This window comes from Syngnathus floridae, chromosome 18, assembly GCF_059516105.1.
Source record: "Syngnathus floridae isolate MCC-2025c chromosome 18, RoL_Sflo_1.0, whole genome shotgun sequence".
In the NCBI taxonomy this organism is placed as follows: Eukaryota; Metazoa; Chordata; class Actinopteri; order Syngnathiformes; family Syngnathidae; genus Syngnathus; species Syngnathus floridae.
In genome coordinates this window covers 5,812,183-5,828,557 of record NC_142430.1, presented here as the reverse complement: position 1 = coordinate 5,828,557, position 16,375 = coordinate 5,812,183, and the positions used below count along the sequence as shown (strand labels likewise).

At 44.2% G+C, this 16,375-nt stretch overlaps 3 protein-coding genes across 8 annotated transcripts; 1 reads left to right on the top strand and 2 right to left on the bottom strand.

The window, feature by feature from the left end:
• The first annotated feature begins 27 nt into the window (after positions 1-27).
• bicral (BICRA like chromatin remodeling complex associated protein) lies at positions 28-16,243 on the top strand. 6 transcript variants are annotated; one of them, XM_088360645.1, is made up of 15 exons: positions 28-192; positions 722-869; positions 2,044-2,142; positions 4,333-4,542; positions 8,968-9,152; positions 10,894-10,959; positions 11,322-11,367; positions 11,448-11,496; positions 11,617-11,682; positions 11,871-13,025; positions 13,133-13,215; positions 13,297-13,442; positions 13,519-13,613; positions 13,685-13,790; positions 13,856-16,243. In XM_088360645.1, exons 7-15 carry the CDS (start codon positions 11,327-11,329, stop codon positions 14,215-14,217), a joined length of 2,103 nt encoding a protein of 700 aa, XP_088216771.1. In that variant the 5' UTR covers positions 28-192; positions 722-869; positions 2,044-2,142; positions 4,333-4,542; positions 8,968-9,152; positions 10,894-10,959; positions 11,322-11,326; the 3' UTR covers positions 14,218-16,243. The 6 variants fall into 6 exon arrangements, with proteins under 6 accessions (XP_088216771.1, XP_088216775.1, XP_088216774.1 ...); XM_088360649.1 differs by lacking the exons at positions 28-192; positions 722-869; positions 2,044-2,142; positions 4,333-4,542 and adding an exon at positions 8,461-8,552 and having other exon boundaries at positions 11,448-11,492; XM_088360648.1 differs by lacking the exons at positions 28-192; positions 722-869; positions 2,044-2,142; positions 4,333-4,542 and adding an exon at positions 8,461-8,552 and having other exon boundaries at positions 13,688-13,790.
• On the bottom strand, positions 3,086-6,485 carry prph2a (peripherin 2a (retinal degeneration, slow)). Its single transcript, XM_088360663.1, has 3 exons — positions 5,634-6,485; positions 4,327-4,573; positions 3,086-3,846 (listed from the first exon to the last, which is right to left on the bottom strand). Exons 1-3 carry the CDS (start codon positions 6,212-6,214, stop codon positions 3,640-3,642), a joined length of 1,035 nt encoding a protein of 344 aa, XP_088216789.1. The 5' UTR covers positions 6,215-6,485; the 3' UTR covers positions 3,086-3,639.
• On the bottom strand, positions 6,963-8,391 carry tbcc (tubulin folding cofactor C). Its single transcript, XM_088360664.1, has one exon. The coding sequence runs from the start codon at positions 8,104-8,106 to the stop codon at positions 7,090-7,092; it is 1,017 nt and encodes a 338-aa protein (XP_088216790.1). The 5' UTR covers positions 8,107-8,391; the 3' UTR covers positions 6,963-7,089.
• Positions 16,244-16,375: the final 132 nt, after the last annotated feature.

Here is a 16,375-nt window from a genome sequence, read left to right as displayed (position 1 = left end):
TAGCTAGCTTGCCACATCGATTAGCATACGGTAGTCTGTTACTTTACAAACTACAACACTTTTATTTTATTGATTTAACATGAATATTTCTTGACTTTTGATTTATATTTTGACTTACTGATAGATTGTCATGCTTTATTTAGCATAGCTGGCTAACTAGCTTTATGAATGAATGAAGCCCCCGGGAAATATGTGAGTTTTTGTTGCAAATAATGTAGGATTAGCTAAAAATGTGACTATGTGAATGTTAAAGGACAAATATGAAGAGGTTCGCTGTATCTTGACATTTTAACATAATAAGCATGCATAGCGATAGCATAGCAAACTAGCTAATTGTACAGTAGGTTAGCTAATTAGCTTTACTAGATATCTATTGTACAGTTCGATCTCTATAACTAGCCACATGATTAATCAATATATTGATAAATTGAGTTTCAACATGATACAAAACATTTAAGAATCTTAGCATTAGGGACTAGCATAACTATCAGATATGAATGTTATGGTCTGGCTTGAGAACTTGTGTTGATAGACACTACTGTTTTACAATATTATAAGCAACATTTAAAAATAACAGCACAGGTAACTATAACCAACCATCATGCTTTAGCTTGATAGCTAGTTTGATTATTCTGGATAGTTGTTGTACTATATAGTTTATCTTAATGTCTAAGACAAAAAAAGTGATGATAATGTGTTCAATCTTCTGTTTTGTTTCCAGTGAAATAAGGCCAGTGGGGCGACACACCCCAAAGTCCTGCGGCTGTGCAACCAGGTGGACGCTTTGCTGAACTAACAAGGCGGCGCAAAGTGTGCGCTTGTTCTCGCTGGGTGGCTGCCTGAAATGTCAGCGCTGAAGGAACAGATAGGTGCGAGAGTCTAAACATAACGTGCTGTAAATCACAAGCACACACACGTAGGTGAGACAATAAATGTGTGTGGCTGCTTGAGGGTGGGATACAGCCTTGTCTATATCTGTGTGTGTCAATTGTGACGGGGCAGCATGGTAATGGCTGGTCAGCTGGTATGGCGAGTATTCAGGGCGGGGGCTGTGCATTGTCCTCTCATGGCTCCCCAACAATGCCCCTCTGAGCAACTCGCCACACATCCACCAGTCACGGGCCTCTCGCTCGTCCTCTCTCTGTTGCTTAGCTTTCTATCGGCCATATTTATTCAGCCGGGGCGAGGCGTAAAGTGAGACGCGATGGTTGTTGTGAGACCCGGGGTGCCCCGAACCATTTGGACGAAGGTCAAGCAGCTCGAGACCCCCCGCTGCCCTCACACCCACCCCTTCACTCATCATACTTCAAATGTAAGCACATGTCATTCACGCTGGAGCTGCCAAGACATATAGTACTTACTCCCGACATACGTCATTACGTGATGCACACACTGAATAATTTATAGCTCCTTGTCAGTTCTGAAAGACCTTTTTCAAAAATAATCAGCTGCCGTCAAGCATATCTACAAATAACCGATGACGTTTTATGTATAAGTGCCAAAAGATTGATTTTCCATCTAATGTTTACGTCATAGGAACGCCAACATGTAAGTATGTCATAAATGAAAGAGCCAGTGAAACCCAATAGATACACCATCCAAATGTCTAGAAAGTCAACAAGGCTATGTAATCTTTTTTTTTCAAACACGTTTTGAAATACAAATTAATTTTCACATACATTCAATCCACTTAAATATTTTAAATCATAACTGAGTTTCAGAATTAAATAATTATTTTACTGTATACTGTGTCCATAATTAAGATGTCCCTTCATATTTCAGGACTTTTACGTCTGACTAACTTAAATATTTCAGATGAAAATGTAAAAGAAATATCTTGATGGGATTTGAAAACATTTTGAGTTTAATATGAATAACACAAATATTCAGAATAAAAAGGGCAAAAATATTGACTGCCTGTCTCCTGTTTGTCCTATCAATGCCAACGAATTTTTGTTTCTGTATCTAGGGCGATATAAATAAACTTGACATGATTTGACATGAAATGAAGTGTCTTTACTTTTCCACATTTGTGTTTTATAGTGAAGGCTTGTAAAAAGACGCCTTCTTGTGGACAATGGGTGCAACTGTCTCGGGTCAAACTGTGGAAGAAGACACAAAAATAAAGAAAACGCAGAAAAGGTGAGTGTTTTAAAATGTATACGCGGCAAATTGTTGCCGTTGATTTCTAAAACAATCTCAAACTAAGTGGGTGAATAAACGTTTCGGTGCATTACCTACAAACGCCTACAGGGGGCGACATAACGACAAGGTAATGGCAGCAGCTTTCTGTGATTAAAAATACAATTATTATACTAGTTAGTTAAATAATTGCTTACTCTGGATTTAACTTAAACATATTTTTATTTATATTGGATGTAATGTATTCAGTAATCTACGTAAATATTTTTCTCCCTAGAAATAAACAGACAGATGGCTGGTGGCATTAAGTCAACTCCACTCCCTGTTTTTTATTTCCCCCGTGGGCCTTCCGCTCCCTAACTCTTGCATGTCCAATATGTGACGCATAAGTGCTTGCAGTTGGACATCAGCCGCTCACCTGGCTGACGGGGACTCAAGCTAATCTCAAATCCGATTAGGCTCCTTATTGACTCAGTCCTGCTTTTATGTGCTTTGGAAGCAACTGAAATACCGACGGCCTCTTTCATTCTCACTGCATCAGGGAACAGCAATGAAGTAAATAGCTAGACGAGTCATAAATGGCCAAATAAATATCTCTCAATGATGACTTAATCAAACATTTTGGTTCATTTTCAGCTTTCAAACTTTACATTAAAGTATTTGGAACAACTTGGTGTGGAGGAACCCTCGTTAAAAAGCCAAAGGATGGTGACGGACAAACTCCAAATATTTTTTTACATTCAAATCACAAATAGTTTTTTAGACCACCACACACACATAGGTTTGCTAGGTCAGGGGCATGTTAAGAGTCATCTCATGTCCGTGCATGTGAAAGCAGTAAAGAGCATAATTGCCTTGATCCGTTTTTCGAGTTAATCGGGAGCCTTGTGGCTCTCGCTGTGTGCCGGGCCTCCTTGACGCAAAGTCAAAAGACGAGCAGACCTTTTCTTACACAAACTCTAAGTGATTTTATTAGTTTTTCCCGTTTTCTAAACACACAGCCCATATACACACATTTACATTGATATTTATATATTTATATATTTAAATAGACAAAGTACATTATATTAAAAAAATGTTTTTATCGCCACCTTTTCTACACTATGTACAAAGACCGCCCACCCCGTTGTTAAATATAAAGAGACTGAATAAACTTCTGATAGGGGGATTGTGGATTGCTTTTGGGGAATAAAATATTTAGCTGCCAAATTTATTCGTGGTATCAACAAAAATAATTTCCTCTTCAATTGGCTTGTGAATGTGTTGCGTTTCTGCGACAGGGGGGTTGCATAGTAACCACCATCCCCATCCAAATTTCTTTGCCCGAATCTCATTTGCATTTAATGTCTTACATTCCCTTGGTTCACTACGCCTTTGTTTTCACTACTGCAAAGAGCCAAAAAAAAAAAGAAAATCATCTCACAAGTCCTTTCACTTCCATTTGGGCGTGGTGGCGGTGTCAGTTTTGGCAGGGTGTGAGGGGAGTTGATAGATCGCTCAGCTCACAGTGGCTACGCCGCCCTCTTCGCCCCCTTCCTCCACTTTGCCGCCTTTCATGGCCTTCATTTTGGCCATGATGTCGGTGAACGTCTCCTTGACCGTCTTCTCCAGGAGCCAGCCCTCGCTCTCGCTCTCCGGGTCTTCGGGGTTGGCCAGAGTGGACAGCGAGGTGTCGACGTATTGCAGGCCCACTGTCACGGCGATCTGTGGCAAGACGAGGAAAAGGTCGTTAAAAAGTTTTTTTGTCCGGTAGACCGACAATAATGCATCCACTATGACTTCACTATCTGCCAGCAGAGTTAACTTGCATAACTATTTCCAATCTGGGTTTTGTCCAAGTGGATCAGCTTCCAGGGAGTCGCCCTCCATTCAAGTTTCTACTGTCTGCTGGATTTAAGACATTACCTAAAAGTGTCTGCTGCCAAGACTAGATTCAGGATATCGTTACAAGGGAAGGAAGAATTATTATTAGGTTGTTTAGGGAAATGAAGAAATCAGAGGAAGGAAATAGCAGATGGGAACGCCAAGTGTTGCTCACCTTTCACCATACATTGTGTTTCAAAAATATTTTGTTTATACCAGGAGCGCCCCAAAAAAATGTTTTACCTTCAGCCTTTTTGAATTATTTTTTTACAATTGAATAATATGTATGATTGATGGTGTCATTGTTATATGTTCCCTGACCTCTAGCATGGTGACCAGCAGCACCAGCGCGCCGATGGTGGCCATCATGCCACCATAGTAGGAGAGCAAAGCATCACGACAGCCGCTCTTCCACACGTTGAGGTCCTCGGTGTGGTGGTCGTAGCTGTAATGCGCCGAGTTGTTGGTCATCTGCAGCTGGATGCACGGCCGTGGCGAACTCGGGTTACAACAGCTGAAGGGCACGCCGTCCATCAGGTACTGGCCGTCCACGTTGCTCCCGATGCGGCTAGGAACCAAACATTCCATTTTCATTACTCTCTACAATTTTACAGTTGAGAGTCAACAATGCAACGCAAAGCGCAGAGTGACATTTATGGGTCAGAGTCGGAAGCACTTAATCCAAAACCAAACCGAGTAAACCTCTTTGATTGTGCAGGCAATGCGACATATAGGTCAAGGTGTAGAACTGCAACCAATTTGGGTGTTGAAAACAATCCACAAAGTGAAACTCTTAAAATGTTTAATCAGTCACATTTCACCTCGACCTCATGTCATCAACACACTTTCCCTTCTTCTCAATATAACTGCAAAGCTGTAAAAACTTCAAATTAGCTTTCCTGGAGTCCTGCAGGGCTGATTGGAAAGGACACTGATGCTTGAAGCGCTAATCCCAGCGATTTAACAGTCATGGTCTGGGAACTTAAAAGAACTGGCACAGCATGTGACAAGTGTTTTGATTATTTTGCACTTCGATTCTAAGCTAAGATTCTAAGCTAAAAAATAATAACAACATGTAATGTACCGACTGTATATAAATAAAAGTAAAACTAGCTGAAGCATTTTTGACTGACCTCATATTGGCTTTTACCCGCAAGGGTACCGAATATTACGGTCAGCACAAATGAATTGACATATACTTTAAATCCCCCCTTGTGCTACTTTGACCCCTCTTATCTGTTTCTGCACTTAATCCCCAAACTAGCCTCTCATACATCACTGTGGCAAAACTGCCCAGTAACCTCCACTCATTTGCTCATTTACCATCACCGATTTTGTCACGCTAATCCGAGAATAACATACTTCCCCTGACCTAGCCTCACCCCAAATCCACTTATATTGAACTCAGTTTCAAAGTACCACCGCCTCCATATTCCTTTGGGTCAAACGATTAGTGTTGTTTCTATTTTACCACTATCAAAACATCGACCTAGATTTACAATTTAAATCGTTCAATCCGATTGTAGATTTGTTGTGCTTATTTCTATAATTGTGAACTGACCTTGGCGGTATGAAGAGGTGAATTACCAAATACAACTGAAATGACACGTCATAGGAAGTCCACTTACTCTTTGACCTCCTTGGAACTGAAGTCCAGGTAGCGGTTGCTGACCCACTGGATCTCGAACCAGTCCCTGTAGTTGTCGTTGCCACAGCAGCGGAACTCCATCTGCATCAGGTCCAGCGTCCGCTTCATGTAGCAGCGTCCCGGCGTGTCCGTGTCCTTGTAGTAGCGCATGCCGTTGCGCAGGCCTTCGGCCAGCGTGAACTGCAGCGGGATGCGCATGACGAAGCACAGCAGCGCTGTGAGCACCAGCAGAACGTTGAAGACCACGCATCCCACCAGAAAGGTCTTGAGCATGGGCTTCCACTTGACGAACTTGGTGGGATCCAAGGAGTCATAGCAGACCTTGCCACCGAAAGCGTTGATGCCGCACGCCAGCAGGCCCATCAGGATGAGCAGGTTGGGCAAGAAGTGGCTCTCGTTGTTGTCCATCAGCTCCGAGCGCTTACGCAGCTCGATCTTGAAGAAGAGGCCCATGCTGAAGACCAGTATGCCAGCCATGACGGCGAACCAGAAGAGGAACCAAACACTTTGGGCGAGCTTCACTCGCTTTTTCAGATCAAACTTGACCTTCATCAACGCCATTGTTCAATCAGAGACCGTTAGATCCTAGGAGAACTTCGAGATGGTCTTTTTTGAATAACCCAGTCACGGTTTGAACTTCAACAATTTCCTTTGGTGCATCAGTAATCCATCAGCAAGCATTCCTGCCGTGCCCCGGTGAAGCCCAAGTATGTTATTGATTCAAAGCGAGCGCCATTGCTCCCCAAATCTTCCCAGATTCGACGCCTTCACTTTGCTTGGATTTTACCTGGAGGATTTCTGCGAGGATTCTCATGACTAAACTCACCAAGATGCAGTACGTCACACTAAGCTCTTGTAAGCGGCCTGATCCAATTTGTGAGAAAAAAATCCCCCAGCACAAGATGAGCCCGATTTGACGCCGCAGTCCCGGGAGCCTTAATTGGTTTGAGTGATCACGCGGGTCGCCTTGGTTACCTTCATGACAGGATCTCTGAAGATGAGCGGCAAGGAAGCAAGGCTATTCCTGGCGTCATTCACAGTTGCAGGTCTGCAGGTTCAAGACTAAGCGGATGTCTTATCTGCCGGAGGCCATTAAGACATCAACATTGCACTTCACCATTTCAGTAGCTAAATACACTTCCGGAGTCAATTAGAAAATCTTCAACTTGACGATTGAGGATTTTATTGATCAACAATACCTCGCCATAGTGAGGCTTGGAACTGAACACCCTTAAAGGGCAGCGGGGTATGAGCTTAGACTAAGTCACATGTTGCAAGAGATACTGAACGTGTCACAGAAAGATAGACGTTGGATCTGTATTGATTTAATAAATAATCAGACAAGCTTTATTACAGGAGTTTACTTCTCAATGCATTCTACATTTTAGCTATAACTTAGTCGTTGCGCTTTGTAATTTAAAGGCACTGAGGGGACACTAGGGGTCCCATGTGGTCTTCCGGTCTGCTTCGGGAATAACCGTCCAGTTAGGTGACGGCGTCCCTACGGCAAGCCAGTTAAAGTCATCCACCTGCTCCCAATTGTTACAATTTGGGTCCAGGTCAGCCGCGCCAAAGTCTTCATCCAGGTTGGGGTAGGACCAGGTGTATGGTGCAAAGCGGACGCCGTGACAGTCCTCCACGATGGCACGGCTGGTGACGTGCAGGTAGATACAAGTGTCTTTGGTGTTGTGGGTACGCAGCTGCTGGCAGGCCACAGCCAAGGTGCTGCTCTGACAGTGGTCCACAAACACTGAGGTGGCCACAGGCCCGCATAGGATCTCGCAGCGGTCGATGTGCTTCAGGTGCAGCGTGCTGGGCGTACCATAGAGACGCACCTTGCAGTTGGACAGGTGGGACAAGAGCACATCTTCTTTGTTGATCTCTTCTGCGGTCTTCACGAGGACCATGTCGCTGATGTTAGAGATGCCGCACTGTGGACCATCAGGGTCTCCATCCACTTGTGCAGCGCTGTGCTCTACAGATGGAGACACGACAGCGTCCTTCACCGTGGCTGTTGACGTTTTGGTGAGGCCCCGAAAGCCGAATTTCTTCTTCGGCATGGCCTGCTCCCTTGTTTCATTGAGACGTGTCTGAAGCTTCTGAAGGGCCATCTGGGCTTTCCGTTGGTCGTAGGTGGTCAGAAACACCATGCTGTCGTTGAGATACTTTTGCAACTCTACAGTTTTGCTCGAAGCTTCGTCCAGCTTCTGCGCCACCGCGGTTTGGTCCGCGTCAGAGCAGGCGCAGAGCAGCTCCTCGACAGCAGCCAGCTCGCCGGTGAAGGTGCTGAAAAAATAGACGACATTCTCCTTGGCGACCGATTGGTTCTCTTTGGCTTCTTTGCGCCGCTCCACGTCCTCAAGCCTTGCTTTGTTGCGTTTCTCCAACCGCTCCTTCATTTTAATTGCGCTTTCCAAATCGCTCGCTGGAACAACTTCATTAGGCACATCCATGTTGTCGCCTGGTGATGACGTCAGTTTCTTCTTCTTCGCTCTTGTTGATATTGATGGCGTCTTGCGCCGCTTAGCGGCACTACAACGTAAACAGTAAATATAGACTGCGTTTTTGGCATGAGGTTTTTCTTTAATCAGTTATATTATTATCCAACTATCAGTAAAAAAATATATTGTTTTGTCCACGGGTACATTGCATAGTTGTTTCAAAATAAAATGACAGTTCTTATTGAAACCAGGTAGTGTGTGTTTCACCAAGTCAAAAACCCTAAAATGACAAATAAGAAAGAAGTAATATATATTATTTTATGGATTATTAAATGAAATGTTAAAAATATATTAATTTTGGCTTAGAGGAACTGACTGACACCGGGAGAGTCATACAACACAGAGACCTCTGTCTTGAAGGGAGATGGGTGTATGACAAAGAGACAATGGACATGAAAGTGAGTAGCTTGCCTGTGAGAACAGTTTCGTAATTGAGTCGTGACATGACTCGCAAAAACGTTCGATTTAATTATTACATTACTGTATGTTTTATAATGTACAAGCATTTTTTGCGTGTGGTACTTGGTAATAAAAATCAAGGTTTTGGCCAGCAGGGGGTAAGCGTGCTCGTTTGAAAACAGACTGCAAAAAAAGATGATAAAATTGGTATGTAAAACTTTCTGTCCTGTGTATGAAAGATGAACACTCGTCCCAGGTAACATTTGCCACACCTTTATATACAGGCACTTGTCATGAGTGACGTCACGGATCACAGGCCCGCCCTCTACTGTTGGGAAAAGTTCACCAATTTCAATCAGGCGTGGTTTTTCAATTCAGTGTATATTAATTTCTCTTTTTTTTTGTCTGTACCAGATTCCCCCCATCATGTCAACTTTTATTATGGCACTAGCAGGCTTGTGGAACGGAGGGGAGGGGGGCCGCCGGTGCTGCTGTGCCCTCCTTGAACTTGTTCTTCCAGCGGCGCGCGCGCTAGCCCCCACAGCCCGTGCAGCCATGGCGAGGAAACCCCGTTGACAAGGCACTGCTTTTTCATGACGGTGAGTTCCCCCTTTGAGTGTATTATCATTTTGGGATAAAAATTGCAAGGGAAAAAACACACACGGCCTCCTTCCCTCTTCCTCCTTCGGGGAGGGTTAGGGAGACAACTTTGAAAATGGAGCCGAGGCAGCACAGTGTGGGGAGACAGGAGTGAGGCGAAATAACACGAGTGGTGGGAGAGAGGGAGAAGAAGGAGGAGGAGGAGAAGGAGGGGGCGAGCGAATTAAAAGTTGGCCAAATGGAGATATTGGGTTTCAAGTGGAGTGGAGAAGGGAGTAAAGAAAAAAGGGTTTGCCTCGGCGACTCTTTATGTTATGCTAATCGGGATAAATATTTATAGATTCGTTTTCCGCCAAATTGCGCCTTCAAGAGGGGAGGGCGTCGACGACAAGTCGGCAGGCTAGCTAACCGAAAAGTCTGTCGTTTGGCCGTCAAAATATCTCCGGATTCAACGGAGCCGACTCGGACGAGGACCGGGTTCGACAGAGAGTTTACCCGACTGGCCTAGCTTTGGCTTCGGGGGAAATGTGACGTTTTACGCCGCTCGGGACGAGTGGGGAAAACCTTGGCCAAAACGCGTCAAGGCAACCACGTCGACTGGCCACCGGACTGCGATTATGTCGATTCTGTGCTATTTTGGGAAATAAAAGATTGCACGCTGCACATTTTACTCATTTTCTCGGCTCTTTTTTGAGGCGTTTTTGACCAAATGCGTCCGGGACAAAATGGCGTACAAGCAAAGGCGATTTGAAGGGCAATTCGAGCTTTGTCCTGCACATTAGTGGCACCGAAGCTGGATTGTAGTTGTCCTTGATCCCGAATGACGATATATATTGTTCCGTAATGTTCTGTTTAAACGATCTTGTATTAAGGACACACTTTCACTATTTCATTTTTTTTTCTCATGACGCCATTTCAAACGACACTCATTGTTCCTCGGACACGACGCCATTTCGAACTCGTTCTTGGGTTTCATGTTAGACCTTTGTTAAATTCATCTTAAAATGAACGGCGTCCTTTTAAAGTTACTGCAGAGTTGTTGTGACCTAAATGTCGTTTTTTGCAATTTTTGCATTTCTTCTAAAATTAGAATCACCTTTGACGATTTAACGTTTAATTTTCAGTAATATACGATTTCTGCAGTGAAAACAGCCCTTGCAACATTACATTGAGCTCTGTCGATCAAACTGGTTCATTGAATCAGCCTGAGCAAGGCGTTGCACATACAAAACGACAGTCTGGCTTTAACAGCAGCCATTTTGTCAGTTTATTTTGCCCACTGTTGAAAATGTAACCCCAGCCACGCTTTACTCACTGTAGCATGTAATAAGCATTTCCTTCTTGCTCTGAAAAAAATCCACATTCCACATTGCTCCTGAACCTATGCACACCAAAAAATCCAAACGTGAATGTTTATACTCCTCGAGTGATGACATAAATTAGCAGGCCTGCTTGTCCTTTTAATTCTTTGCTACACAATACACTTGATGGCTAAAATAAAGCCAGCAATCCATTATGTCTGCCCTTCGAGGTTATTTAGAGCATAGTGTGCTTACTTCCACCCAAATGCACTTTTTCACCATGTGGAGGTGATGGGTGGGAGTAGTGTGTCACAGTACGAATGTTCTCTGAAGGAAGGCCACACTGCTCTCCTATGGTGATATATTGCATTGTCTTTTTAGCTCACCCATACTGTCTGCTGCCTGACTTAACACTTGTCATTTTGTGGCACCCCTGCAGCCCAACCCTTTACTGGAAACAACAAGGGTGTTACATGACTGGATCCATGCAGCCCGACACTAATCAGTGAGTGAGGCAAAGTTGTGAATACACACGTTTAATAACATTTACTCTTATAGGGCCAAATAACTGAATACATAAGGGTAGAGGTGTCTTATACGTCTACAGAAGTGAAGAAATTAATCAAATTTCTAAAGTGAAAGTACAGATATTTGTGTAAACGTAGAGGTACTCTTATGTTGCTTTAAATACAGGTTAGAAAGTACAGACTCTGGAATGTACTGAAATACAAGCAATAAAAAACATAATAGTACTATCATGTCAAGTAAACTTTCAAATTACCCAATGAAGAAATCTGTGATTGTATAGGAAATTAATGTTCAAAAGTGGCTTTTGTACATCTCACCTTAGTCATTCTTTGTCTTCAGGTGTCATGGATGATGAGGACGATCGCCATCTTCTGGATTTTTTAGGGTAAAATATAAATTTGATGGCGGCATTATTAGAAGCAACCAAGCATAAATGTGACCTTGACAAAGTTATTTTGTTTTCAGAGATGTGGATGCATTGAATGACTATCTACACGGCAACAACAGCAAGTCCGTGAGTGGCTCTTTAAAAAAAAAAAAAAAAAAAAGATTTACAGCCACACACATTTGGCATGTTTACGTGGAACTTTGAATTCTTGAGGTAGATGCTAGCGTGTGTTTTTCCCCCATGCAGATTGAAGAGGACGATGTAGCCAATGCTGCATATGGCTCAGATGCATCTTTCTTCTCTGGTGATGCTGTAAGTGTACAATTTTTTTAAATATATTATTCCAAAGGAATAAATTCATTACCCTCCATTTCCGTTCCCATTCCACTCATTAATCCTTAAAACCACTAAAGCGTACAATACAAATAACAAGTAAAACACGGTGAAAGCCACAACACCCTCCAAAATTCTTCCTCAGTTCTCTAACTGCTTTGTTTTAGGCAAATACTGGACTCAAAGATGATTCCTCCTCAATGGCGGAGTTTGGAGGTGATCCGGCTGGAGACAGCCTACATCTTTCCAGCAGTCTCTCCTTCATCGAGGACCAGCTGGGGTCTGGGAGCCCTCCTGGAGCTGGCGTCGACCTCGGTGAAGACCAGCCCTTTGACATCCTCCAGAAATCCCTGCTGGAGGCTGACATCACGGAGCAGACGTTGGCACAGGAGGCCTTGCTGGAGACGCAGCCCGCACCCACCCTCGTCCAGGCCCCTGTGTCCCTCCCGTCCCAGAAGGTCTCTGGGGGCTACGGAGGGGGTGTGGTCACTACACCGGCTGCGACGTTACCAGCTGGACAATTCCTTCAAGGCGTGTCCCCACTCCCTAACGGTTCCACGCAGCACATTCAGGTGTTGGGGTCGTTCGGGGCGGGAAGGGGAGTCATGACGCTGAGTGGTCTGGAGAGAGCTCCTCAGATTGTGCTGAGGCCAGCAGGCCCCATCGCTGCTGCGGGCTCTCCGGCTCCAGGCGGGCAGGTGTACGCTCCTACACAAGGGCATCTCGGGCAAGTGGGCTTTAAGAACATTCCCCTCCAGAACGTCATCATTCAGAGAGGTCCGGGAGGAACCCAGACACTTGTTAGGCCGATCCAGCCTAAACCTCATCAAGCTGGGGCTCAGACTGTCTTCAGTTTACAGCCCACGGTCTCCCAGTTGGCAAATGTGACGAACAGTGCTACACCGCAGTACACCGCCAATGGCTCCATGGTAGTCGATCAGCAGCAGGCACAAGCCAACATACAAACGGGACAGTTCTTGCTGCCCGCTTCTTTGGCGGTCCACAATGGCCCCCCTGTGGACCCTGCTGCCCCTACTGCCCATATCAATGCCCACAACGCAGTGCAGATTGTCGCCGGGCAAAAATTTACAGCGCAAGCGGGTGGGCAACTCATTTTGAATCAGGGCCCTGCAAGTGGCGGCACGGCCCAAACGTGGAAGACCGCTGCATCCACCACGAGCGCACCGGGACGGCTTGCGCTGGTCAGTCAGGCGCAACCCTTGGGTAGCCCCGTGCAGCGCCTCCTGGTGACGCAAACGGCTAACTGTACGTCGTTGTCCCCCTTACCTAACGCGGCCACGCCTGCACAAGAACACAGACAGGTGAGGATAGCACTCGATTATTGGTTCCTTAGCTATGTTTGGAATCACGACGCGAAAGTGTATTCTATTGGCAGTCTGATCTTATGAATCATTTCCTGACTTCCCAGAACGCTTCTGGCGCTGCCGTCAAACAAGTGCAGCTCAACGCACAGAAGAGGCCCGCCCCAGCGCCGCTTACCAAAGGAGGAATGTGAGTTCAACCTAGTACAACAATAACAACAGAACAATTTGAAATGATCAAGTTATAAACGTCAAGTTTTTCGAACGGTAGGATTTTACAGCAGCTAAGGGAACATCACGAGCGGGTGGACATGCCCGATCGGCGACACTTTACATCGTTCAGTGATGTGCTGCAACGGCTCCTGCCCTACCATGTGTTTCAAGGCACGCCACCCAACCAGGAGGAGTTCTCTCAGGGTACCTTGATTTATTTTTTTACCATTTTGTTTTTTTGAAGCATTTTAGGCTAATCTGTGCTTTTTTTTATTGCTAGTGGATGAAGAGTTTGAATCAGTTGCAACGCACGTGTTGATGAGGACGCAGGCCATGATCAATAAGTACAGACGACTGCTTTTGGCTGAATCGGAGGTATTAGACACATGTCATTTATATTTTGCCAGGCAAGTCAGGAAGTGAAGTCATCCTCTTTCCTTTGTAAGCAGCATTCCAGTCCTTCATCAGAGATGGTGATGATTGACAGGACCTTCAATCAAGAGGAGCGCAGCTGCCTTACCCAAGACAAGCGCATGCTGCTTGTCGATCCAGGTACCAGTCGTCCACTGCTTTGTGTCTTGAGTCCATGGAAGGTCTCACTGTCCCTGTTCTTCTAGACGCTTTCTTGGAGGATTTCTGTTGTGGGCTGAAATCCAAACGTTTGCAAGATCCTGTCCCCTCTCCGCCACCGCCGCCCGCCACACACTCCGAGGAGCCGGCTTACAGAACAGACTCCCAGCCTGGCTTTGGAGACCCAGGTGGAGGTGGTGGTACTCCACTTCAAGCTTCATCTGCGGCCAACAAGAACATCCTTGAGCTGAAGCGATCCCAGCAGCAGCAGCACTTGGGACAGGAAGGTAACCACTCATCTTTTGCGGCATCTGCAGGGGGTCACACAGACCACCAGGCAGCCTTGCCGCTACACCTGGACACAGACTCTGCTCTGGAGGCGGCCGTCAACAGCATTCTGGAATGTTAACAAACCACAAGGAGGTTCGTTCTTGTTCATTTGTCCAGTTTGTTCTGCTTTTTATGTAGCACTGTTATTTTATTTTGGCAGATACATGGGGTCCTCAGTTTACGACTTGACTTTTCTTTCTAGATAACCTGAAATTGTCGGAAAGTGTAGTTGTCTATTACCTACACTGATCTATTCATAGAGTCAGAATGACCGTAAATATTTAATTAAAAACACATGTAGGCCATAAATATAAAATAGTTCCCATGATAAACCGTAAAATCGGCACTAACTGAGTGTGCCTTATTGTGCTGTGTGACGGCGTTATTACATTACTACAAAAACGAATTAATTTTTAAACTCGGAATGTCACCATTACAAGTATAGGAAAAGGTTCGGCTATAAATATAAGACAAAGTACAATACGTAAGCGTACTGGGTGGCGACCAATTCTTACGCTATTGCAAACTCATCATAATCATAACTGCGGTCAATATTTGTGTGAAAAACACTTTTAGGCCGTAAATGAAAAACAATACAATGAACCCCACACACGGCACTTTGTGAGCGTGCCTTATTGTGCCGCGCGACGCTGTATTCTTACACTGCTATGCAAACTCGTCCGTTACGTGCCAACCATAACCTCGAAATGTTAGCATTACAGAATGTGTGGATGAAAACACTTTTAAGTTGTTAGAAAACAAGTGTACAACAGGAGTGACTGAGCGTGCCTTCTCGTGCCATAATTATCATAATTTAATAACTAATAATGACCACTTTGTGTTAGGTGTAAATGCCGTATGTCATAAAACGAGGACCCCCCCGTACTCTGAAGACAGGCACTTCTTATAATTACCCACAATGCTGTGGGAATGTGCAATTTAGAGGCTCCACAATTGTTTTTTGACGGCCAGTTTGCTCGCTTTGGCAACTCCGTGCCTCCTCCTCGGCTTTTATTACGAAGGGTTTACATGAAGAATCCTACATTTCTTTGATGAATTGCACTAAAAGCCGTTTACATGCCGCACACAAGCGTCACGTAAGCCGCCATGCCCCCCTCGCTCACTTTTATTTGGCATTTTCTTTGCCCCCCCCCCCTTTCTTTTGTACCTTAAAGGTACGCGAGCCCCTACACATCAAACACGCAAACTCGCCTATCATTTCAATGTGTTTGCGTTAGGGGGAAGATTAATCCTCAGATTGAGGATGTTACTTTGTTCATATTTTTTTAAACAGTGTTTTTATTTACTTTGGTTTTAAACTGGAGAGTTTGTCGATTGTATGCTTTGTCTTGTTTAGGTTTTTTTTTTTCCCATCAGCAGCACAACCAAAAAAAGCATCTTTTGTTTATTTCAAACGGGACTATAACTAATTTAAGTTGTTACATATTGAAATTTAAATGAGTCAGACTGAAGAAATTTAATCCAGTCCATTTCTGCCAAAGTTTAAACCTGCTAGTGAGCTTCAACAGCAGATTGAAGGCCTTTAAAAAAAAAAAAAAACATTGTGTACTAGTGTTTAGTGCATATGCCTCATACATAGCTCCGAGGTTCAGGGTTGAAATGTATACATTTGCATGTCCTCCTTGGCATACTCTGGCTTTGTCCCACATTTCAGATAAATGCAGTTTAGGTTAATTGACGACTGTAAATGGTCCTTAGTTGTCAATGGGAATGATTGTTGGCTCCAGCTCATCCGCATCACTTAGGTGTACTGGCGCTATAGAAAATTGATGGACGGATATTCACTCTTCTTCTATCCGCTTGCTGCGCATTAAACAAAATGTCTAATTATGGTTTTTAAGTAAGGATGGAAGGATTTTTTTCCCCACTTTCTATCCGTATTGTCTGACTTGATCTGTATAGTTTGTTGTTTTGTATAAACAAACAAAAATGAAAAATATTTATAATTTTTCTATGAAAGAGGAGGAAAGAAAAGAATGTTTAAAAAAAATGAGAAAATGGCAATTATTTTGTATAATTTAGACGTCAGTTGGTCATTGTTGTGTTGCCCACAGCAACAACAATAAATTCAGTTTGAATACAAATATGACGGCGAGTCTCTCTTGCTATTTTGGTCAAGCACATAACAATATCTGTGCTGGCATAGGAGGAACTTTTAGGTTGGAAAGCCCCAAAAGATACAACATCTGGTCTAGAAAATATTCATCTAAAACATT

Bases quoted from the DNA above. Each gene is read 5' to 3' on its own strand.
- prph2a (XM_088360663.1), bottom strand. From the start codon at position 6,214: ATGGCGTTGATGAAGGTCAAGTTTGATCTGAAAAAGCGAGTGAAGCTC. The intron at 4,574-5,633 runs GTAAGTGGACTT...TTTGGTTCCTAG, and splicing joins AGTTCCAAGGAGGTCAAAGA to CCGCATCGGGAGCAACGTGG. The intron at 3,847-4,326 runs GTCAGGGAACAT...GTCTTGCCACAG, and splicing joins TGCTGGTCACCATGCTAGAG to ATCGCCGTGACAGTGGGCCT.
- tbcc (XM_088360664.1), bottom strand. From the start codon at position 8,106: ATGGATGTGCCTAATGAAGTTGTTCCAGCGAGCGATTTGGAAAGCGCA.
- bicral (XM_088360645.1), top strand. From the start codon at position 11,327: ATGGATGATGAGGACGATCGCCATCTTCTGGATTTTTTAGG. The intron at 13,216-13,296 runs GTGAGTTCAACC...TTCGAACGGTAG, and splicing joins CCGCTTACCAAAGGAGGAAT to GATTTTACAGCAGCTAAGGG. The intron at 13,791-13,855 runs GTACCAGTCGTC...CTGTTCTTCTAG, and splicing joins CATGCTGCTTGTCGATCCAG to ACGCTTTCTTGGAGGATTTC.